The sequence below is a fragment of the Parus major genome, chromosome 5, assembly GCF_001522545.3.
Source record: "Parus major isolate Abel chromosome 5, Parus_major1.1, whole genome shotgun sequence".
Classification (NCBI taxonomy): domain Eukaryota; kingdom Metazoa; phylum Chordata; class Aves; order Passeriformes; family Paridae; genus Parus; species Parus major.
Window position 1 is genome coordinate 34,611,748 of NC_031774.1, and position 27,424 is coordinate 34,639,171.

The 27,424-nt window shown below is 35.9% G+C and overlaps 1 protein-coding gene across 2 annotated transcripts in view; it reads right to left on the reverse strand.

Annotated features, from left to right (window-relative positions):
• Positions 1 to 27,424, reverse strand: part of PRKD1 (protein kinase D1) — a 116,928-nt gene that overhangs the window by 18,513 nt on the left and 70,991 nt on the right. The window contains exons 3-11 of one of the 2 annotated variants that reach the window (XM_015631591.3): positions 24,879 to 25,010; positions 24,026 to 24,186; positions 21,241 to 21,264; positions 11,162 to 11,372; positions 9,472 to 9,549; positions 6,408 to 6,612; positions 3,850 to 3,973; positions 3,005 to 3,082; positions 2,173 to 2,452 (exon numbers count right to left, since the gene is read on the reverse strand). In XM_015631591.3, the coding sequence (XP_015487077.1) occupies positions 2,173 to 2,452; positions 3,005 to 3,082; positions 3,850 to 3,973; positions 6,408 to 6,612; positions 9,472 to 9,549; positions 11,162 to 11,372; positions 21,241 to 21,264; positions 24,026 to 24,186; positions 24,879 to 25,010 (1,293 nt within the window). The remainder of the gene's footprint in view (positions 1 to 2,172; positions 2,453 to 3,004; positions 3,083 to 3,849; positions 3,974 to 6,407; positions 6,613 to 9,471; positions 9,550 to 11,161; positions 11,373 to 21,240; positions 21,265 to 24,025; positions 24,187 to 24,878; positions 25,011 to 27,424) is intronic. The other variant, XM_015631592.3, reaches the window with a different exon arrangement.

Sequence of the window (27,424 nt, forward strand, 5' to 3'; positions counted from 1 at the left end):
CCAATTAGGTCAGCTTGTTTGTCTACCAGCTAATATAAAATCATACCAGCCCACAAACACATGAATTGAATAACAGTTTTTCAGTGTAGGGAAAAAAACCCCAGAATTATACAATTCATTAATCATTTTTAATAGTGAAGTCTCATAATTCCCATTTATAAGCTTCTTATTGCTTTTTTCCATTCTGTTTTGAGGCTTTGTATCTCACCCAAGTAACAACTGCAACTAAATTGGTTTTATTTAGTGGATTTAATAACAATTTTCAAATATGTTGTAGTCACCTACAACATATTTGAAGCTATTCCAATGAAGGCAAATACACATTCAAGCTGCATACTGTTACAAGTAACACACATTTCAACTGGCTTTAAAGACACGATAAAACAGACATAATGGAAACAAAACCCTGCACCTGCATTTTAATATAACAAACACCAGATCTAACTTCTATCAATTTGGAGCTAAGGATATTTATAAGCATGTCTAAGCATTTGAACTTACTGAGGGGAAATTCAGAATATGGCTACTGCTAACTGCATTACAAAAGGACAATACTTTGGTAAGGAAAGCATGCTTCTTTGGAGCACTGTCCTTCTGTCTCCTCTGTATAATCCCACTTATGCTGACTTTCCATTTGTTTAAGTAAAAAATTTTAAAACCAGAGTCCCCTACTGTAAGGCCTTTATTACACACTGAAGATGCTACTATCCATAAGCACTAATCCTAGTTGCAGTAAGTAACACAAGTAACTTCTGCCTCACATGGCTTATTCCCTTTCCTTAGGAGGACTGCTTTTGGTATAGGAATGTTTCAGTTACAGAGGTTTTTAATCATTGCCAATTTGTTTTCAACTATATGTACTGCTGTGCTTACACAAAAAAAAAGCATGGAAAAAGACACAGACAAGTACTAGCCTTGGAACAAAAGAAAGAAGGTTGCTATAATTCTCACTGTCCACAAGAAATTGTACTAAAGGTCTCAGACAACCTTAATTTTTGCACATATAACCCAAAGATAACTACTAACTTGTAAAGAAATTTTTCAAACTTCCCAAGAGGGAGATAAGACAGCTGTCATGCCCAGTCCAGTATTTTAGGTGATTTGTTTAGCTACATTGGACTCAAACCAGGGGCACTAGGCAACTAGTCTGATGGAAATGACATCCAGAATTTGACACTGTTTTATACAAGATCCCAGCCAAGAAAGCAAAGGACATTGCTGATCTAATCTGATATGTGAGCTGTTGTGCCTGGAGATGCAATGCCACAGCCTGTTGTATTACTTGGTTTCTGAAGGGCTTGTGGTCTCATTAGCATTTTTTGCTGCATTAATAGCATCCAGATGTCAAGTGCTAAAGTGGGTGTATATTGCAACAAAAGGTCTAATCCAAATTATGTAGACATATCCAAATTCTCTTTACACTGACTAGGCTGAACAGAAAAATAGAACAACCACCGCAGCACATGGCTAGTAGTGGGGAATTGTTTGCTCTGTGCTACTTTATTATCAGTTCCCAAGAGAGATTTAAACAGGTCTCATATTTTGTTTACATGAACCGTCATCTTTGCTAGAGAATTACACAAAGGTATGTAAATTGGAAGCTAAGATATAGTCCTTTTGGTCCTGGGTAACACACATGCCTTGTGCTTAGAATAGCTGTTCTTCACACTTGAGCTCTTTTCATATCAGCATGGGACAATGTTTGAGGCAGCTGTACAGACAAATATGATGAAAGGGAGCATATCATCTATGCTGCAGTGACCCAAAGAGTGAAGAGCTGCTTCTGCAGACAGCTAGAAACATAAATTGCAGTCAGACAAAAAATCTATCAGTTCTGAACTGGAGCTCAGAAAATTTCATCTCACTGCACAAGGAGGCTATTTCTCACACCAGCAACGCAAATTTGAATTAGAAGCCTTACTAATTTCGTAACTATTTGCTTACTAAAATATCTGCATCTTGCATATCAATACAGATGTCCTACTATAAACTGAAAACACATGGATGAGAAACTGTGGTGTTTAAAATAATATGGAAGACAAGTGACAAGCCATGACAGAACAGCCTTTACCAGCTGCGCAATATATACATTTCAATGTGTACAGAAGACTGAGCAATGTCACTTGAGATGGGATTCTCCTTATCAGAAATGGAGGAAATGAGCAGACTTACTGTGCAGGCTGGGTCCTGACCCAGTTGATGCCCCTTTAGGGATGACAGGCATCAGGGCGTGCTGTATTGCCATCTCCCACATTCGTGCCACATCAATGCCAACACCACTGCTGATAACGCCGTTATTCAGTGGAACACTTGAGAGGTTGTCTATGTTTTCTCCAACATAATAGATGATATTTGCTGTGCTTATTTCAAAACAATGAGGATTGGCTCCTTGAGGCAGCAAAGTGAAAGTTTTTGCAGGTTCCAAAGACAAAATTTCAGACAATGGGATTTCCTAAAATGAAAAAAATATTTTACTTTCTGTGTAAAGATTATAACATATAAAACTTCAGCATGAGCTTTACTTGATGAGTTTATGCTACCAGTTGTTGCCTTTTACCACATGCTTCTTGTACAAACAAAAAGGCTCTTGTAACTTGAAACTCTGTGACACAGATGACTGTTGATGGTAAAATATTAAATGTTTCTCTCCAGAACTAAATAGAAATTTAATTACTGAGCTGAACTTATCAAACAGAGTAGTGAGGTTCCTTCAGAAAAAAAGCAGGGCCATCCATGTATCAAGAGAACTCCATTAGAAAATATGACTTCTCATATAAAAACTTTTCATTTCTACAACACACATTTTATAGGTCCTTGTTAACTGGCACCTTTCTGATCAGAGACTTGTTTGTGAAAAGTAGAACATACATATGCAGCTTAAATAATGAAAAAATAAAAAACCCAAAACTTAGATAGAAGTTATACTACTACTGTAGTTTTAGTAAGCATCATTTTAGTCCTTCTATTCTGGTGGTATAGAAAGAGGTTGGAAAATATTCCTTACTTTGTAATATTTGCTTCCAGTATCATTTTGAAAAAGTGTAATGCATTTGCTGTCCAGCCTCCAGTAGTGTCGCTTTCTCTGCAATAAAAAAAAAATAAATTCATGAAATGTTCATTTCGCAAAAGCACCACTGCCAAAACCTTTCTTTAGTTTGAAGAGATGTACTGTGAACAATAAAGACCCAATTACTATTACAAGATTTTAATGAAAACTTTATAATTCAATTTAGAATTTATAGACCTCTTATTATGCTCTGCTCTTTCAGGAACAGTTCTGTTAAAATTGTACAAGTTTTAAAAATTTAAAAGGTCATTCTGATTCAGATACATTCAGCACAATTTGCTCTTATATATGATCCTAAAGCAATTAAAATTTCTCTCGGTATCCCTTTTAAGACCCCATTCATTTTTGAAGGTCACATATTGAAGGCTTTATCATGTTTTAGCAGGTTGGAATGAAAATAGCCTTTTTCTACATTAAATTTACTAAAGTCTCAATTCAACTGGCAATAAGGTATCAGGGAGAGTGCAGCTGGAAAGTAAAGCTAATTTACAGAACCCCCTATATGAAATGTTATGTTTCACTTCCTTAAGAATGATCTTACATTTGGCTGCCTATGATAATGCAATGATATAATCAGATGATTTTTGCATGTTTTAAGCGTCTCCTTTTCTTACAAGCAATGCCAGTCTTAGTTATGATAAGAATTGGGACTTTAGGAATCATAGAAATTGCAAACAATTCCTTACATGAGTGACTGTGAATTACCAGAGTATTGCTAGAATTTGAATCTATTCTATAATACAACATATACTAGAAGACAGGTCTTCCCTAACAATTCTTACCAGTGTGTCCTTGCTTGTATAGTGAACCATCCAACCCTCCTTCATTACTGTGCTACTTCTCCTTTTTGTGTGCTTCACAGACTGTACCACTCTCATCAATGGAATATTGTTGCTGGTTGAAGGGCTTAAGAATAAATCATTAAAGGCTTTTAAAGAGAAGATAACTTTGGACAAAAGGAAAAAAAAACTTTAAAATCAAAATATATGTATACACACACAGAGAAATTACCCATATTTATTTTCATCATCATTAGCAGACCTGGTTTGTACACTATTTTGTTTTGTCATTCCAAGTATCTCGAGATTACGAAGGAAAAAGACTGTAATGCTACCCCAAGGGAATGTCAGGGACTTTCTGAGGGCTTACACACACTCTTCCAGAATATTTCCAAAGATGAGCTAAGAAAACGTGCAAATGACTAGGGCCTTAGCTAGGCTGTGGGAGCTGTTGCTCTGGCCTGTGCTATGTATGATTCAGAGCAGTACTTCATCTTGAATCTCTCATGACCTATGCAGCCCCTGTCCATCAGATTACTGTCCTGTGGTCTTGCTTGGGCTCAAACACACAATGGTGATGACAGTTTACAGAGCAGAAGACGTGTCAGCTGCCCAGCTGCCCAGCAGAAAATCTGCTAGAACCTCTCAGAGAAAGATTTAAGCTACTCTCCCCTCAGAGACTTAAGGTGAAACCCTATTGCCTTGTGGGGTATGCACACTGTGACTTTCTACCATTCAGCCAATTCCCAGTAAGCTGGGAAGCCATGGGGATGTGACAGCATGCCTGACAACACCATCAGATAAAGTCTGGTAGTAACCAGAAGCAACCTAGCCCATCATCCCTGTTGCTAGAGTTAACAACTCCTAAAGCAGATCCTGTGTAATGGAATATGGACTCAATCTGTTCAGTCCTAGACATGAATACTTGCTTATTTCTAGCCGAAAGAGTGATGCTGCACTGTATGTGGAAACAGAGCACAACACTGCTCTTGTATTATGCCCTGCTAGCAAGGCATTGGTTCAACAACTCCAACAAAAAAAGCCTGATAGTGTTTAGGAAAAGGATATGTTAGGTTCCCAAAGTTGTTGTGACTGTAGATGTCTGCAGATGGCCCTGCTTCACTGTTGTGTATTCTGGAAATAAGTTTTATGAATTGGTAGTTTCCCATCAAAATGAAGAAGGTGCTGTCTGGAAGTTTATGTAACATATAGTTAACATCTCTTTTCTGCCTAAAAATGATTTAACCATCTGCAGTTTCTATTTAGCTAGTCTTGTCTGTACTGACAAAAGGTTTACTTTTTATTTCCCTTTTATAGACCACTTAAAGAATATCCATGGATATGGAAACTACCCTTAGAAATAACTGCAGAGAGGCATTACTGGAAATACAGGAATGTCCCTTACATAAATTAAACATGTGAAAACCTTGATTATAAATGTTTTATTAGTACAATTGGGTATTTTTATTTTGAAAATTTGCAGTGCTGTCTGCTTAATAAAACCTAGAATTAAAAATGTTCTGTGACAATGATTTCGTGGTCTAAGCACAGGCTCATATTCCAGTGATACAAGGTGTCTATACATCATACACATCATAGCTATGCAGATAAATATGACTGGAGTTCACTGCTGCATGAAGTAAAACTACATATTGTTGAAATTAATTGCTTTCTATTAGTGCAGGTATATGACAGTAACACAGAAATAAGGGGAACATATTAATGAGAGAGACTTCCAACAAGCAAAATAAAAGATGAAATCGCAGGTCAAACAGACCCATGAAAGAAAAATGTTTTATAAGGTATAGATCCCTTAAATGTATAGATCCCTTGCGTCAAGGAAATTACAGCTGAAATTATCTTAATTCATTTTAGGTTCCTTGACAATAAATAATCCCTACTTTTTCCATACTATTCAGACAGTTCTGATAAGTGAATAATGTTTCTTCTCTTAATTTACTTCTGAGGTACATTGTACAACCCAGTTCCTCTTTTCCTTCCTGAACAGTCATTTCAAAGCACTAATCTATTTTGTAACTTGCTTCAAATTACTACTTTAAGTTTGTCAAACTTTCCTTTAATAAAGGCATCTAAAAATACAAACAAATAATCTAGATCTGATTATACCATAGCCACTTACACATTTTGTTTATTCATTTAAATGACCAGGCATTGCACTGTTAAACCCAGGAACGAATGCCTTGGAAAATAAGTAAACAATAAATAAATAAATAAATAAATAAATAAATAAATAAATAAATATTTTACTGGTGCTTATGCACAAATAGTTTCACATCATTTTTGTATGAGAACAGACTTGTAAAAATTTCTTTTGCGTAAGTTTTCAGATGCTACTTCAACTTGACAATAAAGCTTCTCTTAAATTACTAATGCATATAATCAGTGAAGCATTCCCACTGCACTCTCAAACACACAACATTTCACCAGCATTCCCCATTTTAAATGAGTGTGAATAGTGTAGATTCCCCCTTGAGCCCTAGATATGGCATGTACAAATAAATGCAAAGGAAGATGGAAGGTACACTCACTCCCCAGCTCACCTGATCATCCTGTTAGACTCATCATGATCCAGATCAGCATCCTGCATTTCTCCATTGTCACTATGGCATCCTGTCATTGACATCTCTGAATCATGAGCCATGGATTCTTCCATGTCATCGATAAAGCCACTGTTTCTTTCGCTGTCATTGTCATCACTCCCTTCTTCCATGACCACATCAGACTCAGCCCCAGGACTAAGAAGGTCTGGAATATCATTTCTCAAGTTATTATCTAAAAACATGCAATACTCCAACTACAACATCCTGGCACATTTTAAGCTTCCAAAACACTCAACTTCTCTTTGAAAGTCTATTGCCTGCACCTAGACAATATAAGTAGTCAATTACTTATAATCATGAACTGTATATTCCTTCGCACAGGAATAATGTTTTCCGTGAAGCCTGCACAAAGCAGCACAATAATCAATACCACTGAAACAATGCTCCCTGCCATTAGAAAAGAAATATTAAACAAGCACCAAAACCAAAGATTTAGGGTTTGACTATGGCACAGCATTAATAGCACCATTCAGCTTATATTTAAATTATATTAAACTTTCCATTTTCCAAATTAGATATGCCTAAGAAAGATCAGAGTAAGGAAAAATTTTTTTGTTGTATGTGAATGGATTTATCTGGAATATAAAATCATTAGTCCGGTCAAAGGGTAAAGACAGCATCGGTTTTTCTAGGATGTTGCAGTGTTTCAGAAATTTGAAGTAAGGTTAAAATCACATGGAACATATCAAATAGTTTCTCCTAGCAACTTTTGCCTAATTGTGTGCAGGAAGGTTCTTGACAGCCAGTGTAGGCAATGTAACACAAGAAAAAGCACATTGAATTGTCTGACAGCAAAATGTTTGGAATTGATGGCAATTCACTGAAATTAGAAGTGCACATCTGAAAAGTTTGTTTTCATGTACAGTAGTCTTAAGATAGTTGGATATAAATTACTGATGTGTGATGAAGAGACACATACTTCATCTCTAGCAGAACCAGTCATTCAGTCATGAATGATGCTTCACAGTGCAAGGCTCTCTTTGCTATTCATACAACACTTCTAAAATCTCTATTTTTAATAAACTTACAATCAGTTAAAAATAACTCGTTACATTTAGTATATAATGCATTTACTAATGACACCATACTTGGAATTTCATTGCTTCAGCTCTTCCTTCACTTACTATTTTAGGGAAGATTCATCACACAGCAGATGGACAAAATGACAGATACTGTATTTTGTTTATTAAGTTTGAAAATAATGTGAACCAAATTACTGTGAAGATACAAATGAGGTACAAAATAAAATTGCCTTTGATAATCCCAGGGACCCTCTATCAATCATTCAGGACACACAATTCAGAGTTCTACAAGGATTCTATATATACCATACTAAGAATATTATTTGGTGTATAAAAGCCAAGTTCTATAAATTTTAAGATGGCAATCTTCAAGGAATCAAGGAATATACTTGGAGTAAGCCCAGAATATGTGTTCTCACCCCAAGTGACACTGCACAAACTTTCCTGAGACAAACTATCACTTCCCATTAGCCAAGCATCAGATTCATGTCTCAGGAGGAAAGTCCAAGCAAAAGTAGCATGTTGCTTGTGAAGCAAAGGTGGGGAGAGGGCAGAGGGGGAATGTTGGAGGGATGAAATACAGCTGCCTCAGATGGCAAGAGGGAATTTGGAAGAGTAATTCAGAAACAAATGTAATTTTTTTTCATTCAGTTCAGTTGTGCAGAAACAAAGTTTATGTTCCTTCCTGTCTTTTCACAGCACTTTAGATCAATCACTCCTCTAAAATTGCAACTATGCAGGAAAAAGTTTATAATTTAAAAGCAGATTTAGTTATTTTCTCTGACTGCAAATCTCAGGGAAAACTTTACACTCCTATCAATGGAATTAACACCTTATGGTGTATGTATCCTTTAGTTTTTGAAAACCAAACAACAAATTTCCATTGGCAATATTACTTGCACTCCTGAAGAAATAGTTGTGTTGTGGAATGGATAAGTGATGTATAAAGGGTTCAAGATTAAAAAAAAAAGAAAAAAAAAAGGCTCCAAGAGTCCAGTGAGAGGTGCATCAGGAAGACATCAAGGCACTTTGTCACATTTCAAGTGGAATACTTAGTATCTGTAGTAATTTTCCTATTAAACATAAAAATTTCATAGTGATACAGTAACACTACTATGAGAAATCCTGTGAAAAACATTAGTTAATATTCCAAATTTTGGAATTTCTTGATTTGTCTTCAATAAGGTAGACCACTGATTTAAAGGAAAAAGAATGTGTCATAAGGTAATACTTTATTAACCTCAGAAGCAGTTTAGGCTACAACACAGTAATACGCATTAGAAACTGAGCACTTCACCACACTTCTCATTCCCTCATCACACAGGAAAATGACATTTTCAAGGGGATCAACAACTCATCTACAAGCACTCCTTTTTTCCTCCAGCACTGTCTGCCAAGCCTACCTTTTATACTTAGCACAAAACCAGCACTACATGAATGGGAAAATGGGCAGGTGGTCAAGACTTGATTTGTGGCAACTGGTATGATTAGTTCTATGCCATGAGTAAATGGAATTTTTTTTCTCAAGGGCATTCCTAGTTCTTCTAGGTATGTTTTTTCTTCTCAGGAAGATCATCCATAATCACTTTTTTCCTCTCCTCACATTAAAAGAAAATTTTGTGCTTCTAGCTGACAGGTAATGCCAAGTTCTCAGGTGTGGCTTTTCACTTTCCTCTGGCACTCTGCACTTACCAGGTGTTATCACAGGGCCATTTTGCTGCTAACATCACCTCTGTAGCACAGCTTAGCCTGTCTGCCAGTGCCACCTACTTGGAAGAAACACACTCCAAACTGATGGTGGATGAGCTACTCACAGCATTCCTCCCACACTTCATCTTCAACACACAACAGAATTATTGCAGAGGAAAGGCCACTCCCAAGCAATGGAAAAATGTGTGTTTGCACATGTCACAGTTTTACATTTCTCTTTCCTTTAACCAATAGTTTAAATAATGACAGAAACAATTGTTAATGCAACTTACCTCCATTAATAGCCACTTCCCCCAGGCAGTTATTTGGCACTTTAGGAGCACAGCGTTTGTGACAGTTGAATCTACAGTCTGGTAAGTGGAAAAGGGATACAGCCAAATTATTTCTTTTTCTGAGACACAACTATATTTTGTCCTCCTATCCAGCCTATAGATGTTAAGCCCTATCATTTCATTAATACAAGTCCTGTGTTCAGAGAGTATGGGCTAGCCTGGCTCCATGCTGCCTGTCAGTGGAAGGGACAGGATGAAGATGCTAGAAGCACCTTTCTGAGGAGAAAAAAGCCTTTCCAAGGGTAGCTGGGTGGAGTGACACTACAGCAGCCAAAGTGGTGCTCAACCCATCTAGGGGAGTGATGAGGAGACACAAGTGTTTGTCTTCAAAGCCAGAGCTGTTTTTGCAGTGAAAGAAGCAGAATGGGCTGCAGTCTATGAGACTGACTACATAGGAAATACTGATAACTGAAAATTTAAACAGGAGAACCCTAGCCAACAGTTTTAAGTGAGAAAATACTTGTTTTTCACATCTCAAGACAACTTCTAGGCAGCTTGCAACTGAGAGTTCCTTCAGTCCTTTTCCTATTTTTCAAATTTTTTTTTTACTTCTTTCATATGTGTAAGTAGCACTTCATTAGATGTCACAGGAACTGTTTTCTTTTGGCTTATGAATACATTTTACTTAAACTAAGAGCTTTAAGTTACTAAAACACCAGGAAAACCAAAGAGTCAGGAAGGAAAAAACATACTAAGGTTGTCTATATCCTTGTAGTTATTTAAGATTGATCCAAAAACCAACTAGAGGTACAGCAATGCCAAACTACTGACAAATTTTAATTTTAGCATTTTTTCTTTTCTTTTAAAAATAGGTTAATATTTGCTTAGGTCATCAGGATTCAAAATTAACTGAAACAGGTGATGCTTTGACAGATATTTTACTTTAGTTAAATTGTATCAGAATCACACCTTAAGTTAAAGATGTAACACAAAGTATACTGCTCAATTTTATGAGAGTTGTTATTTATTGTGATAGAAGGAAGGTGATTTTAAGCATCCATTAGCCAACACTCCAACCCCATAGCATGCACAATGCTTTGTATTTACAGGCTAAGATTGGCTAAGGTGAGCCAGCAATCTAGGCTAGGATCCAAGGGGCCTGACTCACTTCAGCACCTGCTAAGGTATACAATGCCATGAGACTTGAGAGCACATTAATCACACTGAAAAAATGTGGGTTTGAATTCACATATAACCCCATCTTATTTTACTTCTATTACAACTTCCCCAAAACACTGAGCTGCTGAGGCTCAAGCTTATGCGTCAATTCACACACAGGACTTTGTGGATTGAAAACAATGAAGATAAGAATATAGTCCATTATGTTAACTATTCTGTTGTAAGCACAGGTTCACCTATGCAAAATACAAGATCATTTACACCTGAATGAAAAATGTGAACTACTGCACATACACCAAAGGCTATGAATGAACAGCCACACAGCCAGATCCTACAGAACACCAATTACTGTAATTTTGACTGCAGCTTAATCCAATGTAATTGTACATGTGCCTACATGTAGACAGTTTAGAGAGGAAATCATGACTAAGGCTGCATAGTAACCACTCAAACACTAATTTAATAATTTTATTATGCTTAGCTTTTATGTCTCTAAAGGACATTTACTTACCTTTGCACTGTAAACCCTGTCTAAAAAGCCCTTTGAGAAGCTTCTTGCAGTACTGGCAAACTGTTGGACGTGTGTAGGAGTGGATGACAAAAGTATGAGGCACTTTAACCTTTGACAGTAAAATCTTGTCTAGTTGAATGGGTCGTCCGATGTAGGACTGTGAATTCGACCTCTTCTCTCGCCCAGTGTATGATTCTGATGGTGTCTTTTGCTGTAAAATACATAAAAAGCAGTTTTGCATTCATTTCTGAAAGAATATCACATTCATGTATTCCCTCACTTCAATAACACTGTCATATCATAAAAAGTCATGTAAGTACCTTTAAACACTAATAGAACATGCATCATTGCCTCTCTCAAGACTGCTTGTAAAAAATTTGAATGGTACTGAACACCTTTGTCAACATTATTGTCATATACTTCATATTGTATCAATATTTCATATTGTGACTGAAACAGGTTTTTTTAAAAAGAAATAATCAAAATTAAAATGTTAATTACAATTTCTCAGAAAAGCATTTTACATTCTGATAAAAACAACTTTTACCTCTTCCTGTTTCACATCAAAAGTAACTTTTAAAGGCTGTATTTTATGTTTATAAATGTTTATTTAGAAAGAAATAATTACAGAAAATTATTACATTATTCTATGTGCATGTAGGTTAATGATGGAAAAACTATTAGTATTTTCTATCCCCTTTATTTATAATTTTTGCTGTTGTTAACCTCATCACATTTAGATTATGCAAAATAGATCATAGTAGGTATTTAAAGGTGTGTGCATATATATACACACACACACACACACCCCCCCCTTTAAATACCTTTTTTACATATATATATGTGTGTGTGTGTGTGTATATATGTATCTGATGTGAGACACACAGTCTAAGGCGTGAAATCCAAAGAATTTCTGGAAGAATCACCTTATTTTCTCTACTAAATTAATTTAGATGTACATATGATAATTAAGCCAGAAAACAACAAATCTAGAAAACTGCTTTCTCCTAATATTTGCCCTTGAGAAACAACCTAACTACTCCCACAATTAGCATTGAAAGGAGAAAAAAAAGTGAGAAAATGCAGCTTGGTAATTTAAAACTCAGCACCTTCTCACTATCATCTGCAAATAATCTGATAACTGAAGGCTTGAAAGCAAATCACTAACAGTGAGCCTGCACTAATCAAAAACTGTAGTAGCTGAAGCTTCAGGTAGACATTAACTTGAAACACTGCTTAAATTCAAATACATAATGCTATAGAAATTCCTCCATCTGATTACCATTTCCCAGTCACCAAAATATAGAAAAATACATTTTTGTATGCTACTGTCTGAGACTTTTGGAGTAAAGAGGAATTGAAAAGTCATTTTAATGGCAGAAGAACTGAAGGAATTAATTCTAGGCTTTGCCTTCACAGTGTATTTGCCACGGGGAAAAAAAATTCTTCCTTACAAAGTTCACATAGATTTCTTGCCATGAAGAAAAATTCTTTGGTTATACTGTAGAATTAGGTGTCTTTCCCAAGAGGCATAAATCCTTTCAAATAAAGTAAAAATATGCAAAATACATTGTATGAGCCAGATACCACAATGAAAATAGAATGAAAGAAGTATAAGAAATCACCTGTTTTTTCTTTATCACAAATAAAAGTGGAAAAAGTCTGAGTAGGTTTAAATCTTCATGCTCTGCAAAATACTTATTTTATTAAAAAACCCCAAACAATTAGTCTCAATTTAAGATGAAACACAGTTAATATTTGTTAACTACTAATAAAACTTGCTACTAATAAAACTATTTCTATGCAGATTGCACTAGGTCTTATGAAGTCAACATGAACAGGCCTGTAAAATGCAAGGCAGAAGACCATCAGGACAGAAGAATGAGCACAAACTTCACTGCTCAGCTAGTGTCAGCTGCCTGGAAATTACAGCCCTCAGTGTTTGTGGACAGGGTAAAGCTCACAAAGAGCAGTGAGAAACAGAGATGCAGTTCTCTCAGTTTTATGCCTGTGTAGAATAGAAAAAAATTTGGTCCCAACTGATGCTACTTCATAGTCCCAGTTCAGTTCCTTACAAGTTACAGCCTCAAGCCTACCCTATGACCAGAGACCTAGCCCTGAGTTTGCTCTTCAGTGCCCACAAGAAAAGTTCTACTTGTGACATACTACAACTTAATGTAAATATTTTCTTTTCAAATAAAGTAATTCCTAAAGGATTCATCTTAATTCTTATCATTACTTGCAACACATTAGTCACAACATTTTGCTCTCTCTTTCTTGAATCTGGACATCTAGTGGACATTTTGCGTGTAGTGATGCAAGTCTCTTAAAATGAAATTTAACTGAAAAGGAGTGAGAATATGTATGGGGAAGAGTTCTAGTGCTTGTTTTCATTATATCACTGTAACAAACTAATATGTCAGTTTGCCATTCTTATCACTAGAGTTATTTCTTGACAGTCTTACTCCTGTCTGTATCAGTAAAAGTGATCCAAATATCTCCTATTGTCATCATCTCTCTTAGAATCCTGACTAATATAATCTACATTAAATCTTTTCTATGACCACTCTTCGTCTTCATCTTCCAAATTATTGCCTAATCAAAAATTGTTTTGGCAACCAAATATTGCTAAAAGCAAAGTCCAAATTACTTATTCCAAGGTGACTTCATGCTTAAAGGATTTTAGAAAGCTGGTTTGGCCGCTTTCCTCACCAAATACCTTGCAGGTTTTAGAAACTTCAGCAGTGTTGCAGAAATGTACAGAGACTAATCTTGGGCAGTTATGATTAACAGAGAGAGACAGTCTTCCCTACAGCTTTGGTTCTGACCTAGATGTCTGATCAAATCTCAGGTGTGGTACAGAACAAGTGTGGGACAAATTATTTGCTATATCTTTTGCTCAGATTGATAGCGAATTTTTCAGTTTTAATGTGCAAGTATATGTTTCTGAGAAAATGTCAGGTTGAACAAAAAGTGAATTCTAGATGCTTTTCATTGAGTTGATTGTTTCTGAGATAACTCTGAAACAGTCACTCATCATACCATCAGCCTTGATCAAATGGTTACCATTATTAAACCTTTTGTCATGTTGTTTGGTACGGTCTTCTTCTCAAAATTTATATTAGTCAATGCACAGTTGATTTCTGAAATATTAAATTCAAGTGTCATTTCACATGGCTGCCAAGCTGTCTTCCTGAACAATTAACTAAGTTTTTGCTAATAATTCGTAAGTGTTCTCTACAGCTCAAGCAGTAATGGATACTAAAGAGAAGATAAAACACTGGAAAACCTACTGTAAGTTGTCAGTCTTCAAGTCCAATTTAAAAAGAAAGGTATTTCAGCTTTTCTTTGCCATTCCACCAGTGCTGGGCTGCTGTGTGCCAGCAGTAGGGCACACCATGTAAGGCACCAGCAGTTCTCAACTTACAGTGCCTTCAAGTCAAGAGGCAAAGCCGAGTTTCACCTTCTCCCATGGTTGAAAAGGCATCAGAATTCATGGATCTCTCACTCCTGCATGCCCAGGCCTGATATGCCTGACTCCACTCTCTCCCTCTTCCAGCCAGAGGCAATGTTCCCCCTGGGTCCTGCTCAAAGGCAGCAGGGGAAGGGAAGCTGGTGCCTGATAACTCATGGCAGCAGCAGCTGGGGCATCTTCCACACCCTCTGATGACTGTCTGGTTAGGAGGAGTACCTCCTCCCTCTAGTCAGATAAGCTTCTCCTGCCAATATAGTCCAAAAGTCTTGTCAAGATCCCTCAGCTCTGACTTCCAGCAGTCCCAGTATTCCCAGCATCAGATAGATGCCACAATTTTAAGCCCCTGAAAGCACAGGAAACCAGAACTATCCTATATTCACTGCAAAAGCAAGAATCTCCTCCACAAAGCACCTTCCTCAGCTGGCCTGCCTGGTTTGTTAGAAAGATAAATGAGTTTTTCCTGGTAGCCAGCCAGACTACTGACTCAGCAAGTCTGGAAACTTCCCAGGAAATGATTGCTTAACCAGATTACACCATGGAAACTAAAAGCCTGCACAGCTCCAAGTACTAAACAGTCCTTTAGAACAATCATCCCAGCAAGGTAATCTATATTTTAACAGCTCAAGAGTTCTATTTTCCAAGGGACAACAAACACCAAGAAATGCATGCAGATACTTAACTGTCCAACTAAGACACTGACACTAATCACATCCAGATACCTCAATTATGTTTTAACTGTGAGAATAGCTAATAGAGTCCAGTTTGTTGACTCTTACTTTGAAGTGGGAAAAAAAAGGTGGGTTTTTTTATTTCCAAAAAGGAAAATGTGCCAATCTTTTCCCCAACATGGGGCATTCCTCCTGACTTTTATTTAACTGATGACTTGCTTCTTCTTCTTGCTTCAATTTCCTTCAATTTTTGGAATATACTGAAGCCCCTCATGTGAGTTCTGGTGAGCTTTGTTGAAAGCTATTAGAAGACACAACAATTTGTCTATGTTAGCCAGAAGCATAAAATCACTGTATAGTCATTACAGGAAGAAGACAGTCCCCCAAAGGTAAAAATAGCTCAGCAGATCTTCCCTGTCTTTTCTACCTTGTCCAAATACACTGCAAAATGCAATTAAGAAACTGAAATAAATACTGATTCCCCACCAATGGATTCAGCTGTTCTTATTACCTCAATGAGTTTGACTGTCTTGTTGCATTCACATTTATTACTTCCAGAAATCAAAGAAGCTGTAGGGAGATGCTGAAGGGACTAATGGGAAGAAATAAAAGCTGACTGCTTGGACACAGAGGTGGCCTCCTGGGAACAAAGACAAGGACCAGCTCTGCAATCCAGCTGCATGGGCTAGTCTGAAACACAGAAGAGACTGCTTATTTCTTTTAAAAGGTTTTGACAGTCCCACTAAAAACGTTCCAGAGATTCTGACAAAACTTTTTTAGTAAAGCTTAATGTTCTATAAGAGTCAGAAAGCAACTACTTCATTTCGGCAATCATGCTTGCAGAAACATGCTCAAGTCAGTAACCTTCGCTCAGAAGGGAACAGGCTACACAACCTATACTCTCCTAAATAGATATTTTTTTCAAAACTTACATAAATAAGTGCTAGCCTTTTGCAGGCTCAATATCTAAGAATTGTTGCAACATTATTCCTGTAGTTTACACTGAGATATTCAATCAGAAATAATAAGAGTATTCCTACAATTTTGAAATGTTTGCCTTAACAAAAGAATAAACTATCAGAATCTATGTTTTTTTATTTACTTGGACAACAGAGAAAAGTGATGTCTATTTCAAAAAACCAAACAGCAATAACTGCATGAAGTTTCATTTTTAGTGTTGAAGCAGACTTGTTGAAACATGCATTTCCTTCCTATATTAAAGATAGAGGATAAAGCCTTAATATGTTCATACACAATTTCTTCACAGGAAGCTACTGTCAAGTGAGGTGCTAGAGGTTCCTGTAACCACAGGAACTCTGTTTTTAATGCAATGCAAATGTTGACTTTCTTTTACAAATTAAACTACGTGAGTGTAATTAAGTGAATTCAAAGAAACAAATCTTCAGTTAAATATACTGAGATACCACACTTAGACTGCAATCAACTCTGTTGTCTTTCAAGGCTTCTTGCACTCCTCTCTAAGTCAAGTGTATGATTTAATCCTACAAGCACCACACTTAGATAGCTATGGTCTGAAAAACATTTCAGTTTCACATGTGTAAACACATCAAAGAACTGACTTCAGTACAAGCTGTTAATATTAAACCATCCACAGATGGAAGTTATTATGTACGCCGCTCTTCTACTCAGACATCAACAGCAGCAGACAGTGGTTTGAATTCTCTGTCTGTAACCTGCCTTATTTTGGAAAACAGCAAAAGAAGATCACTGGGTTTCAGCAGGCATTGTGGGACTATGCTGACTCCTCAGAACCAGGGAATTCCCAAAATGAAAGCCCTTTCTTTTTGGATATGCTAGTACCAGCAGCCATAGTAAAACTTAAACAGCACAAAGCCTTTTTCCAGCATCTTACAAATACGAATGCATTCAAAAATATTAGATTTAGTTTATTCTTGTATCATGTACTTCCTAATGTTAATAATAAGGTATTTTTGTGGAGGTATTTTGCAGTATTAGAGTGCCCACATCAGAAGCCAGACCTGGCAGCTTTATTATGTCTGCTGAATAAAGCTAATAAAAAGGGGGGGGAAAAGCACACACGACGACACAAAAGTATCCTAGCCAAATTATAATTCCATACAAAACCCTTCAGATAGTCTTTGCACAATTCTGATTCATCCTATCATGTATGAATCTTGCCCTTCCCCCACACCAATGTATAAACGTGTCCCATCTGTCACTGTCTACACCCTCACCAAATCATGGATAACAGCCAGGTCTTTAGGCTTAACCACTGACACTGGTTTGGAAAGTTTTGGCTCTGGACAGAGCAGATCTAGACAAACCTACTTGGTGAGTCCTGAAGTTTGAGGGCAGTACTACGTTACAAATACAGAAAAACAAGGTTGCATATTAAAAGGGAGGGAAAGCACTACTGAACACACCTGGGCCATGACAGCACACATAAAAAGGTTGTGTTGATTGCCATTATTCCTCAAAATAACATTTTGGGATCTTGTACTAATTCATGATAATCCAAATGATTATGAATGAAATCTCAGAGATACTACAGGGAAGTATAATGTGTGCTGCAGCATTTGGGAGTTTTCCATATGCGCAAACCCTTTTGCTAGTACTTAGAAACTACAAGAACTTAGTTCCTAATTTTCTCTTGATGTACCACACACTCCTGAACAATTCCTACTGTTCCAGTCATAGAGCTTCTATGAATCCCCAGTTTAAGCCGTGGTGACTCAGATGTAGGGTGATAAGCTGACAACAAATAGGTGATTTAAGAACAAGTGGCAGCTACCTGATGATAAAACCAAACTGAACTTCTCTTCCAAGCTGAGGAGTGAAATACCCACAAAACCTCTGGGATCTCTAACAATTGCATTCAAAAAGCAGACATATCACATATGAAATTTCAGAATATGTACATCTTAACCTGTTAAGCATTTTCTGTTCTAGCTATCTTCCTATTCTATTCTAGAGATTTAGAAAATATTAGGTGCACAACTGACACAATATTTAATGGTTTCCTAAATATACATCTCGTAGCTTGAAATTATTGGCTTGATCATTCTTTATATCTTATCTAGTTGTAATGAACCTCTAAAACAATCATATTGGGGCAAACTAGGTCAGAAAAGCACTAAAGTACTTTACATCAGCTATAACAAATTCACTTCTACAGCATTTAGTGCATAGCAGGTAGTACTGGGACTAGTTATTTTATGGCTCAGCAGTGTGCAAAGTAAGCCAGTCCAAATTTACCTTCTGTATCCTAAAATGATTTAATATGTTCAGTAAATAGTTCAGCTGAACTTTGAATATCATAGATATGCAACACTTTAAGAAAAAAGAGAACTACTTTTTAAATACTTTTTGATTTTAACCTTTACTATGTTTAGCTATTTTAAGCTATTGTAAAAAGGCAAAAAAACTAAAAAATACATAAATTATTGTAGAATTCACCTGAATTCCTATTTAAATATTCAGTTTTCAATGTCAGATTCATGGAGTTCTCGATTCTTAGTTCTATTTAGTGCATGAACCTATATTCACCTGGTGGATCTGGCACTAGGTCAATGTGAACATTACTTAGGGTTGGTTTACTTACTCAAAGCCTCTATTTCACCTCTTGTTATTTTTAAATAAACTCTAATATTTTGGAGCAAACTCCAGAAGCACTATGCAAAACAGCATAGGGGTTTTTATTAAACATATGGGCACACTGAAAGTCAGCTCCCATTCAGACAGAGAGGAATGTGCAGTGGGTGTCACTGAAGCACGGAAAGATAACTTGAGGGTGACAAGAATAAAACATAACAGAATAGTATTAATTCACAGTTAACTCAAGTGCCTTCAAAAGAAAATATTAATTTTGCCTTTGAGGATCTTCAGTCTAATGAACTCTACTTCAGCCATTAGAAAAGGACTTGTAATTAGAAGTGGTTTAAGGCACCAAGATGCTCTCAGCTGCAACACCCCAGCTCTTTATTCCCTTCCTCAAGGGCCTTTTTTTTCCAGTTCAGTGAGCCAGGGAGGAATACAAGACTCTGTAGGGAACTGGAACCGGGAAAAGGAGATGCGTCTTCTGTAGGAGTATGGAACACAAAGGTTTCTTAGAGTGGCTATTTCTGAGTCACTGGAAACAAGGACTCCCTATTTCAGTGGGCTAAGACAAAAGGGCATCTGTATTAAGTGTTGGGTGTGAGGGAAGAAAGAGAAAATGGCCACCTACAACTCAAGACAATTCCCTCCCACAGCATCTACTGCCCTAGTTCTGCAGAATCACTTCTATATATAGCTAAAGAGCCTCAAGCCAGCTCTGCTTATAACAAATCTACAGCGGCAAACAACACCTGGTGCTTTATATTCTGTCAGTGATACATACATAGTCTTTTCAACCAAAAGTATTTACATTTTAAATCTTGAATTATTAAGCAAAAAAACCCTGAAATTCCTGATTCTTCATCAAAAATAAGTAATATACTACTTACCTACGCCCCATGAGACACATCATTCCTATTTTAAAAGCAAACCTCAGCTAGACTTTTTCCAAGAAATCACTTCAAGTGTGTTTATAAAATGACCTTACTATATTCTTCTAGAAAACAAATAAAACTTCCCAAAATAATGGAAACTTATATTAAAAAATAAAATTAAAATTCTATTGTATCATATAAATGTATTTTGAAGCAAAAGCACAGGTAGCTAAAATATTTTCTTTTCACAATAGAAACACAATTTTTTCTTTCAACTACCTTTTTTTTCCACACCTACCTTTAATTACTGCTACTTTAGGGTAACCCACCATTATCCAGATTGGTGGATTCATCATTTATCAGACAGTTTTGTATTTAAAATACAGTTATCTTAGATATTACAAAAACTGTGGTTTATATATACGTTTGTATTGCTTTATGGATATTCTGTGGAGCTGGAATTCTGGAGCACACAGTAAGAATGTTTATGTTTTAGAAAGAAATAGAAACCTCATCCCTGCAAGTGGGGCTTTGAGCAACTGCTCTAGTGGAAGATGACCCTAACCATTGTAGGGTCATTGTAACCATATGATATTTAAGGTTCCTTCCAACATAAACCATTCTATGATTACAGGAAACACAGTTATTTCTTTCAAAGAAATAGATGCTTGGTCATGGAAATCTTTATTTTAGCATAACAAAATATTCCTCAGACTAACTACGTAGTATTTCTAAAATGCAGTACTTCTAACATTTGAAAAGCCTGTTCTTTTCTGGTTGCATCCCAAATACACGCTACAAGAGAAAAATGCCAATACTTCTTAGTTTCAAAAGCTTTTGAAACTTTGAAGAAAAACCAAACTTTTTTAAAAAATCCATAGTGAAAGTCAAAGAGAGCAACCTCTGACATGAATCACCCACTTAAAAAAATATATTTTTTTTTTTATTTAGGCTTTACACTCTTCATATATAGAGCTGTAACTTACTTGTACATTGTTCATGGCTATTTCCACAGAAATATGGAACTGTAGAATCCTAGACTGTTTTTTTTTTATGATTCAACCATAGTCTGAAAGAAAGAGGTACCCCAATGGCAGTATGGTATCAGAAGTTTATTGCTGGTGATCACTTGATTGTGAAGTTTGTTCAGCTTAAAAATAAAATGTTTATTTTCTACAATACTCCAGCAAATTCCCAAGTCCTGAAAATTAAGTTAATTTTTTTCCCCCACGTGTTACTACCAGTATAAATTAGGGCTTCAGTCTAACCAATGACCTCTTTCAAGCCTAAGAAATGCAAAGATCACTTTTGTATTGAAATATTTTCATGTTCATTAATTTTACTGTTTAGTATAAGAATTTTGACCTTCACTATGGAATCTGGGTGCTACTAATCTGATTTAATCCCTGCATGCCTTCAAATTCATACTAATAATAATAAGAGGATGTTGCTGATAGCATGGTAGGGAGTAAATTCAGTACATACCTCATAGCCAGGGCTGACAGGAGACTGACAGGTAGTTGGAAAGAAGGAAAAACAGAACAAGAAAATAAGGGAGAGAAAAAGACAGAAAATAATGTTATTTTAGAAGCAAGCATGAATGTGGGATCATATTATACTCTCATTCTTTTTTATAGAATAAATGCTTAAGAACTGCATTAGAGCTGAGACATGTAAAAATCTGGGTTGCATTGTATTCTCCTATTTCTACTTTGTTTTTAGCATTTCTATTAATGAGTTTTACACTACTAAGAATCAAAAGAAGATTTCTTTTCTTTGGAGGTAGAGTTTTAAAGCTGTACTCGAATATAGGCCCAATTCAATTTTCAGCTCAAATGAAATGTTTTATTGGCTAATGAAAACATTTATACCCAAAATGAAACTGTTTCTGTGCATGGTGGTTCTGTGCAAGGATAATTAAAGTATAGGTACATTTTGAAGGATTCCACATTATCCTGCCTCAAAGATTTTTAAATGACAAAATTTCATAAGATAGGGCGTGACTTATTTATTTTGTAAGTGTAATTTTTCCAGAAGGCAGACAGATTTACATGCTGTGTCTCCTATCAGGTGTACACTACATCAACTAAAAAAGAAACAGCAACTAAGTTTGATAATGACATCTATCAAAGATCTCCAGGAATTATTCCCTCTCAACTGCTCTGATTCTACATAGTAATTAGGGGTAAAAATACATTTGAGTCCTATTTGAAGAACTGATTGATATAACAGAGATTATGTTTTGTTAGCAGTGATACAAGTAACACATCAATATTAGTAATGAATGATGCACTTTTAAGAACAAGGTTGATGTTTCTCAGTATATTTACACAGACTGTAGAAAAATGAAAGACATTCCAAAGTGCATGGTTTGATTGGCATCGCCATATAAACTGTCATAAAACTTGACTCACAAGCACTGTGGAAGAATTGAGTCCAAAGGACAGATCTGGTACATGAGAACTGACAAAGCTTATGCCACTTAAAAAAAAAGCAGTTGAGGGGGCGGGAATGGAAATACATTCAAAGGAAAAAAAAACTAAACAGAACAAAAGACATATAGAAGTTGTGTAAGAGCATTTCTGAAAATCTGGTAAATGAGATTTCATGAAATAAAAGTGAGATAAGAAAACTATTTGATTTCTCTAGGCCCATCCCTTTTCCTACTGTAAATATATTTTCTTTGTGCGTGCACGTGTGTGTGCGCATGTGTGATGTTCTGAATCATCAACACAGGCACACCAGTGTGCTTACGAGTTCTCTGAGAAGTACAGCCTGCAGTATAGATGACACTGCCTTTCTTAACTGCCCTTCTTTTAATGCTTTCAAACATTTTGAAACATACAGCTTGTCAGAACAGGTATTTTGTATAAGAATGTGTCAACAAACAACATGGTCATATAATTTAAAATGTTTTCAAATTGAAAAACTTCTGCTACATTTTAACTGTATAGTGCAGTGAGTATTTAGAGACGCTATACCAGGATGCTCACTCAATTTTTTAAACCAAAATTTAAAAAAAAAAAAAAGATCAGAATTATGGCCAGCCTTCCTCAAAATTTTCTGTCTTGACCTAAGTAATTTGTGAAACAACCTGCTGAGAATTATGATTAATCCGTAAACATTTGTTGCTGTAGTTTGTGGAACTTAAGCACCTTACTCATTTATGCAGCCTTTCAATTAAAAATACAGATTCATAATGTTAACCTTAATTTCCAAGTAGCTTTAGACTAATGATAATCAGTAGCATAAGTACATAATTATGGTTCGTAGATGGTACTGCATCTAACACCATGTCTACATAATTTGCAGTAGTGTCCTTTTAGTATGTCAAGTTTAATAAGTTTAATATTCTAATTGAGAGGAAAACATGATAATTGTTGTGTGTACTTATAAATTCTTTCCTCTCTTTTAAACCTTAAGGTTTTCAAAACCTTCCCTTAGGAGTGGATTCATTTATACACTGTGTAAAATCTTAACTATTCAAGTGTATTATGACCATGAGTACAAAAAAGAACAAACATGCTAAAAATAAAAATTAGGTATCTTTGTCATTTACTCCAATCAACATTTTGTTTTCAGAAGAGTTACTTTCATTTCAGAAAACTAATATATTAATGAATATACAAGTAAACCATATATTTACATGCTTTGGTGTATGCTGTACATCTATATGTACGTCTACACATATATATACAGACATAAATACATTCACCACAAAGAGCCATTTAAGGATCTAGTGGAGATTTCTCCTACTTTCTTCTGAACACACAGAAATATGCTAAATACACAGCCTCCAACTAATTAACTACAGACTTGAATGTGACAGATACTCAGTTAAATGCTGTGGTGTCTGGGTCACCACAGCATTAAACTGTTTTAAAGTATTTTAATGAGGTGAATCTTTCTTATTTAATAAGTCAAAGGAAATAATGATCCAATACAGAAGAAATTCAGTATCTAGCTCCAGAAGAGATTCTCCAAGATCCAATTACTTATGTACACTAACTGCATAGGTGGCAGTTTTAGATCTTAAAAAATAACCTAATTCTTGACAAAGGAGGAGACTCCTGGGAGTATCAGAAGTGACACATACCTTAAGCCCACATACCTTAAGCTGGTGACCTCCCTTTTATGTCAAGATGCCCTCTCTATAATTTACATACCACCCTCCTCTGTAGTCTGTAACAGGCAAAACCAGATTCTATGGCACAAAATGTCATCATTTCTGAGCTCCTCCCACGGCCTCCACAGCTAGGGAATCCCATACCAGAAGGGCTTCATCCGTCACACTGGGTGAGGGCTCTGCAGAAACTGTTCGAATGGTGCTGAGTCCTGTTAGGGATACATTTGACAGGCGTCTTTTTCGTACACCACTGCAGTTGTTAGGAATTTTAAATGCACATCTCTTATGGTAATTTAGACCACATCCTGAAAAGAGAAATTTAAAACCATTTGATTATGGTTTAGTATTCAAAAAAGCATAATAATTTGGATTTTTTTCAAAATCAACACAAATTCAAAAACACTACCTTTATTTATGATTGATTTTCTTCCATCTAGTCTGCTCTTAAAATTTAGCAAATTTTTAGAGAGATAATGTTATCACATGCAAACAGATGTATGTACAACAAGTGTTTTTTCTTTGATTTTTCAAAATCTATGCTCTCAAAATGCAGGAAATTTCTATGATCAGCACTTGGGAGGCAAGGAAGTCTCACCAAAAATGGTATAGTCTATTGGATTCAGTCTACCAGAAGTCAAATAGGTGTGGCAAAATGAGAAAACAGCTCTTACAATCTCATAAGGATTTACAGTAACTTCAGTTAAATAATCTGAATTATGTGATACAAAATGAGACACAAGATCATTAGGAATTGTAAGGGAAGAGTAAAACACCCAGCCTTTTCTTATATGTATTGACTGAATTTTTTTCTAGTCAAGAAGAGCCATATCTAAGATGCCTCAGAGCAGTCAAAAAGGTAAGTTCTTTAATCGGTTAATTACATCGACAGCTCTAACTGTCTCTAACCAATTTAAAAGCAACATTAGACACAACACACAGAAGTAGAATGGAAAAGTCTCTTCTTTAGACTGAAAAATTACACCTCACTGCAGCTTACCTTCACATTTGAGCCCCTGACGCACCAGCCCCCACAGCATCTCTCCACAATGGTCACAAAAGGCTGGAGCACGATATGAATGAACAAACAGAGCATGGGGCCGGATTTGAAAGTCTTCAAATGTAGCAGAAGCTGTAACAGTAAGATCATAAATTAACAGAAAATTAAGAGAGAAAAAAATGAGCAGAATTAGTAACATAACTACTGTTCTTATTAGGTACTTCATCACAGGGCAAAGCAAAACTTCCTTTTGGCCACTATGATGCTGAACCTTGAATTTGAAATTGTTCACTGCATAATATTTTGAAGATAAATAGAGTGATGATATAGCTTCATACAATGACCACTGGAAAAAGCACAAAGCTGCATTTACAAACCTGCAGCAGTAATGTCTCTGACATTTTTCCAATCAAACACAGGAGTATAAGAGAATATCAACATTTACCAAAACTGTCAAAGTTCAATTAAATGTCAGAAATTTTTCAAAATACTCTTTTACAGGCTTGACTCACTATACCTTGAAGGTGTACATACATAAAATAAACTGAACAAATCCAGTAAAGATGTACTGCAAGGTCTTTTTGAGATGTAAATGAAAGTGTGTCTAAAATGTTCTTTTTCTGCTGATCATTTGGTATCATTAATTCAGCAGCCAAAGCTGGTATCAGTGAACTGACTACTCCAGTCAAAAACATATATTAGAGCTTAAAAAAAAAAACATGTAATAATATACCCAAACTTCAATAAAGAAAAAAAACCTTGCAAGGCAGACTGGAAGATGGTTGTGCATTTCTTGAAGTACCAAATCCTTATAAAGTGACATGAGCCTGCAACTAGTGTAACAGCTGTGAAAGTTAGAGAGGCTAGTTAAGGGCATTAGGGCAAACTATAAAAACAGCCAACTAAAATGTTTAAAAAACTATTTATAATACAGAGACAACCAGTACCATAGCACTTTTAAAAACAGACTTAAAACATTTTCTTTTTCTTATTAAGTATCTTAAACATATATCAGATAGTCTAAAGAAATATCTGTCAAATGTTATTAAACACTAATCACATATGCAAACATTTGATCTCATTCAGACTGCTATTTAAACAAGTTGTGTGCTTACTTTTCACAGATATCAGGATGAATGCAATAGGTATGTAGCCACTTAACAGAAATACTTTTGTCTTTCAACAGAAATACATTCCTGATTTGCAACTGACAGAAAGAAAGAAAAAAAACTATACCCAAAACCAAAACAAACCTCCCCTGGCCAGCCCTGTCTTTTAATGGTTCAATTCAAAGGAATTCCTAAAAGATCCAAATACCCTGGCTTGTTCCTTGTCTACTAATGAAAAGAGAACCAAAAATCTGCATACTGATCTAGAAAATATTTTTAACTAGAGGAGGGTACCGATAAAGACTTATTCCCTGGTCTCAGCTGCTTCTCTGCAAAAAACTGCTACTCTTTTCCAAAATTGTCCACAGAAAATTAAGTTTCTAGTCTCTGTCAGTCTTGAGATCAATTAACAAAAGTACTTAGATTACCATCACAAAAGTAGGATCCAATGATTCCAACAAAATCAAACTTCACTTCTCAAAAATGCCTTTACTAGAACAATCCAAATAATTTAACAGTTTGTTTATTACAGAATTGCCCTTTCTTCTCTCAGAATTATTTCAGAGAAAGCCATATTACAAAAGTTTACTTAATTCATAACACTAAGACTTCAGAAAACAGTCCTACATATTAGAAACTTTCTGAAACCAAATTAAATAGTTTTGTATTTATCTAAAAATGTTACCTCAGGCATATTTTTCACTCAAGGGCTTTCAGACACTTGTTTGAATATATTATTTTTCAATTTTTTTCCATACTACAGTGGTCAAATTCACTCTTAAGACAATGCTCACCCTGTAATGACAATGCTCTCCTTGGTGTACTAGAAAACACAACTCATCACAGAATGGGTCAGGTTTGGAAGTCACCACAGCAGAGCCTAGTCCAACTTCCCCGGCTCAAGCAGGGCCATCCTAGAGCACATGGCACAGGATTGCTCCAGATGGTTACTGGGTATCTCTGGTGTGGGAGACTCCACACACTCTGTGCAATCTGTTCCAGTGCACAGTGAAGAAATTCTTCCTTATATCCAGGTGGAACCTCCTGTGCACCGGTTTTTGCCCGTGACCATGAAATTACTTGGCACCACTGAAAAGAGCCTGGCTCCGTCTTCTTGACACCCTCCCTTCACAACACTTTTTAGATGTTGAACAGATTCCTTGTGATTTTAATTGAGGACTCAGAGTGAACCACCTTTTTGTGCACATTGCCAGATGATTTTCTGCACTTCCAACCAAACCAAAGGATATGTTGGAAGGGTCAAACACTCAAAGCTTTAAAATATATTTTGATGCTAATAAAATACAAATATACATTTGTATACTTCACTTGTACAGAGAGAACAAAATACCAGCATAATAATTTCCCTATTTAATTTCATATTGAAGATAGGCATTCAGACACTGATCTGTGAAGTTCAAGAAGGATTTGTTTTTC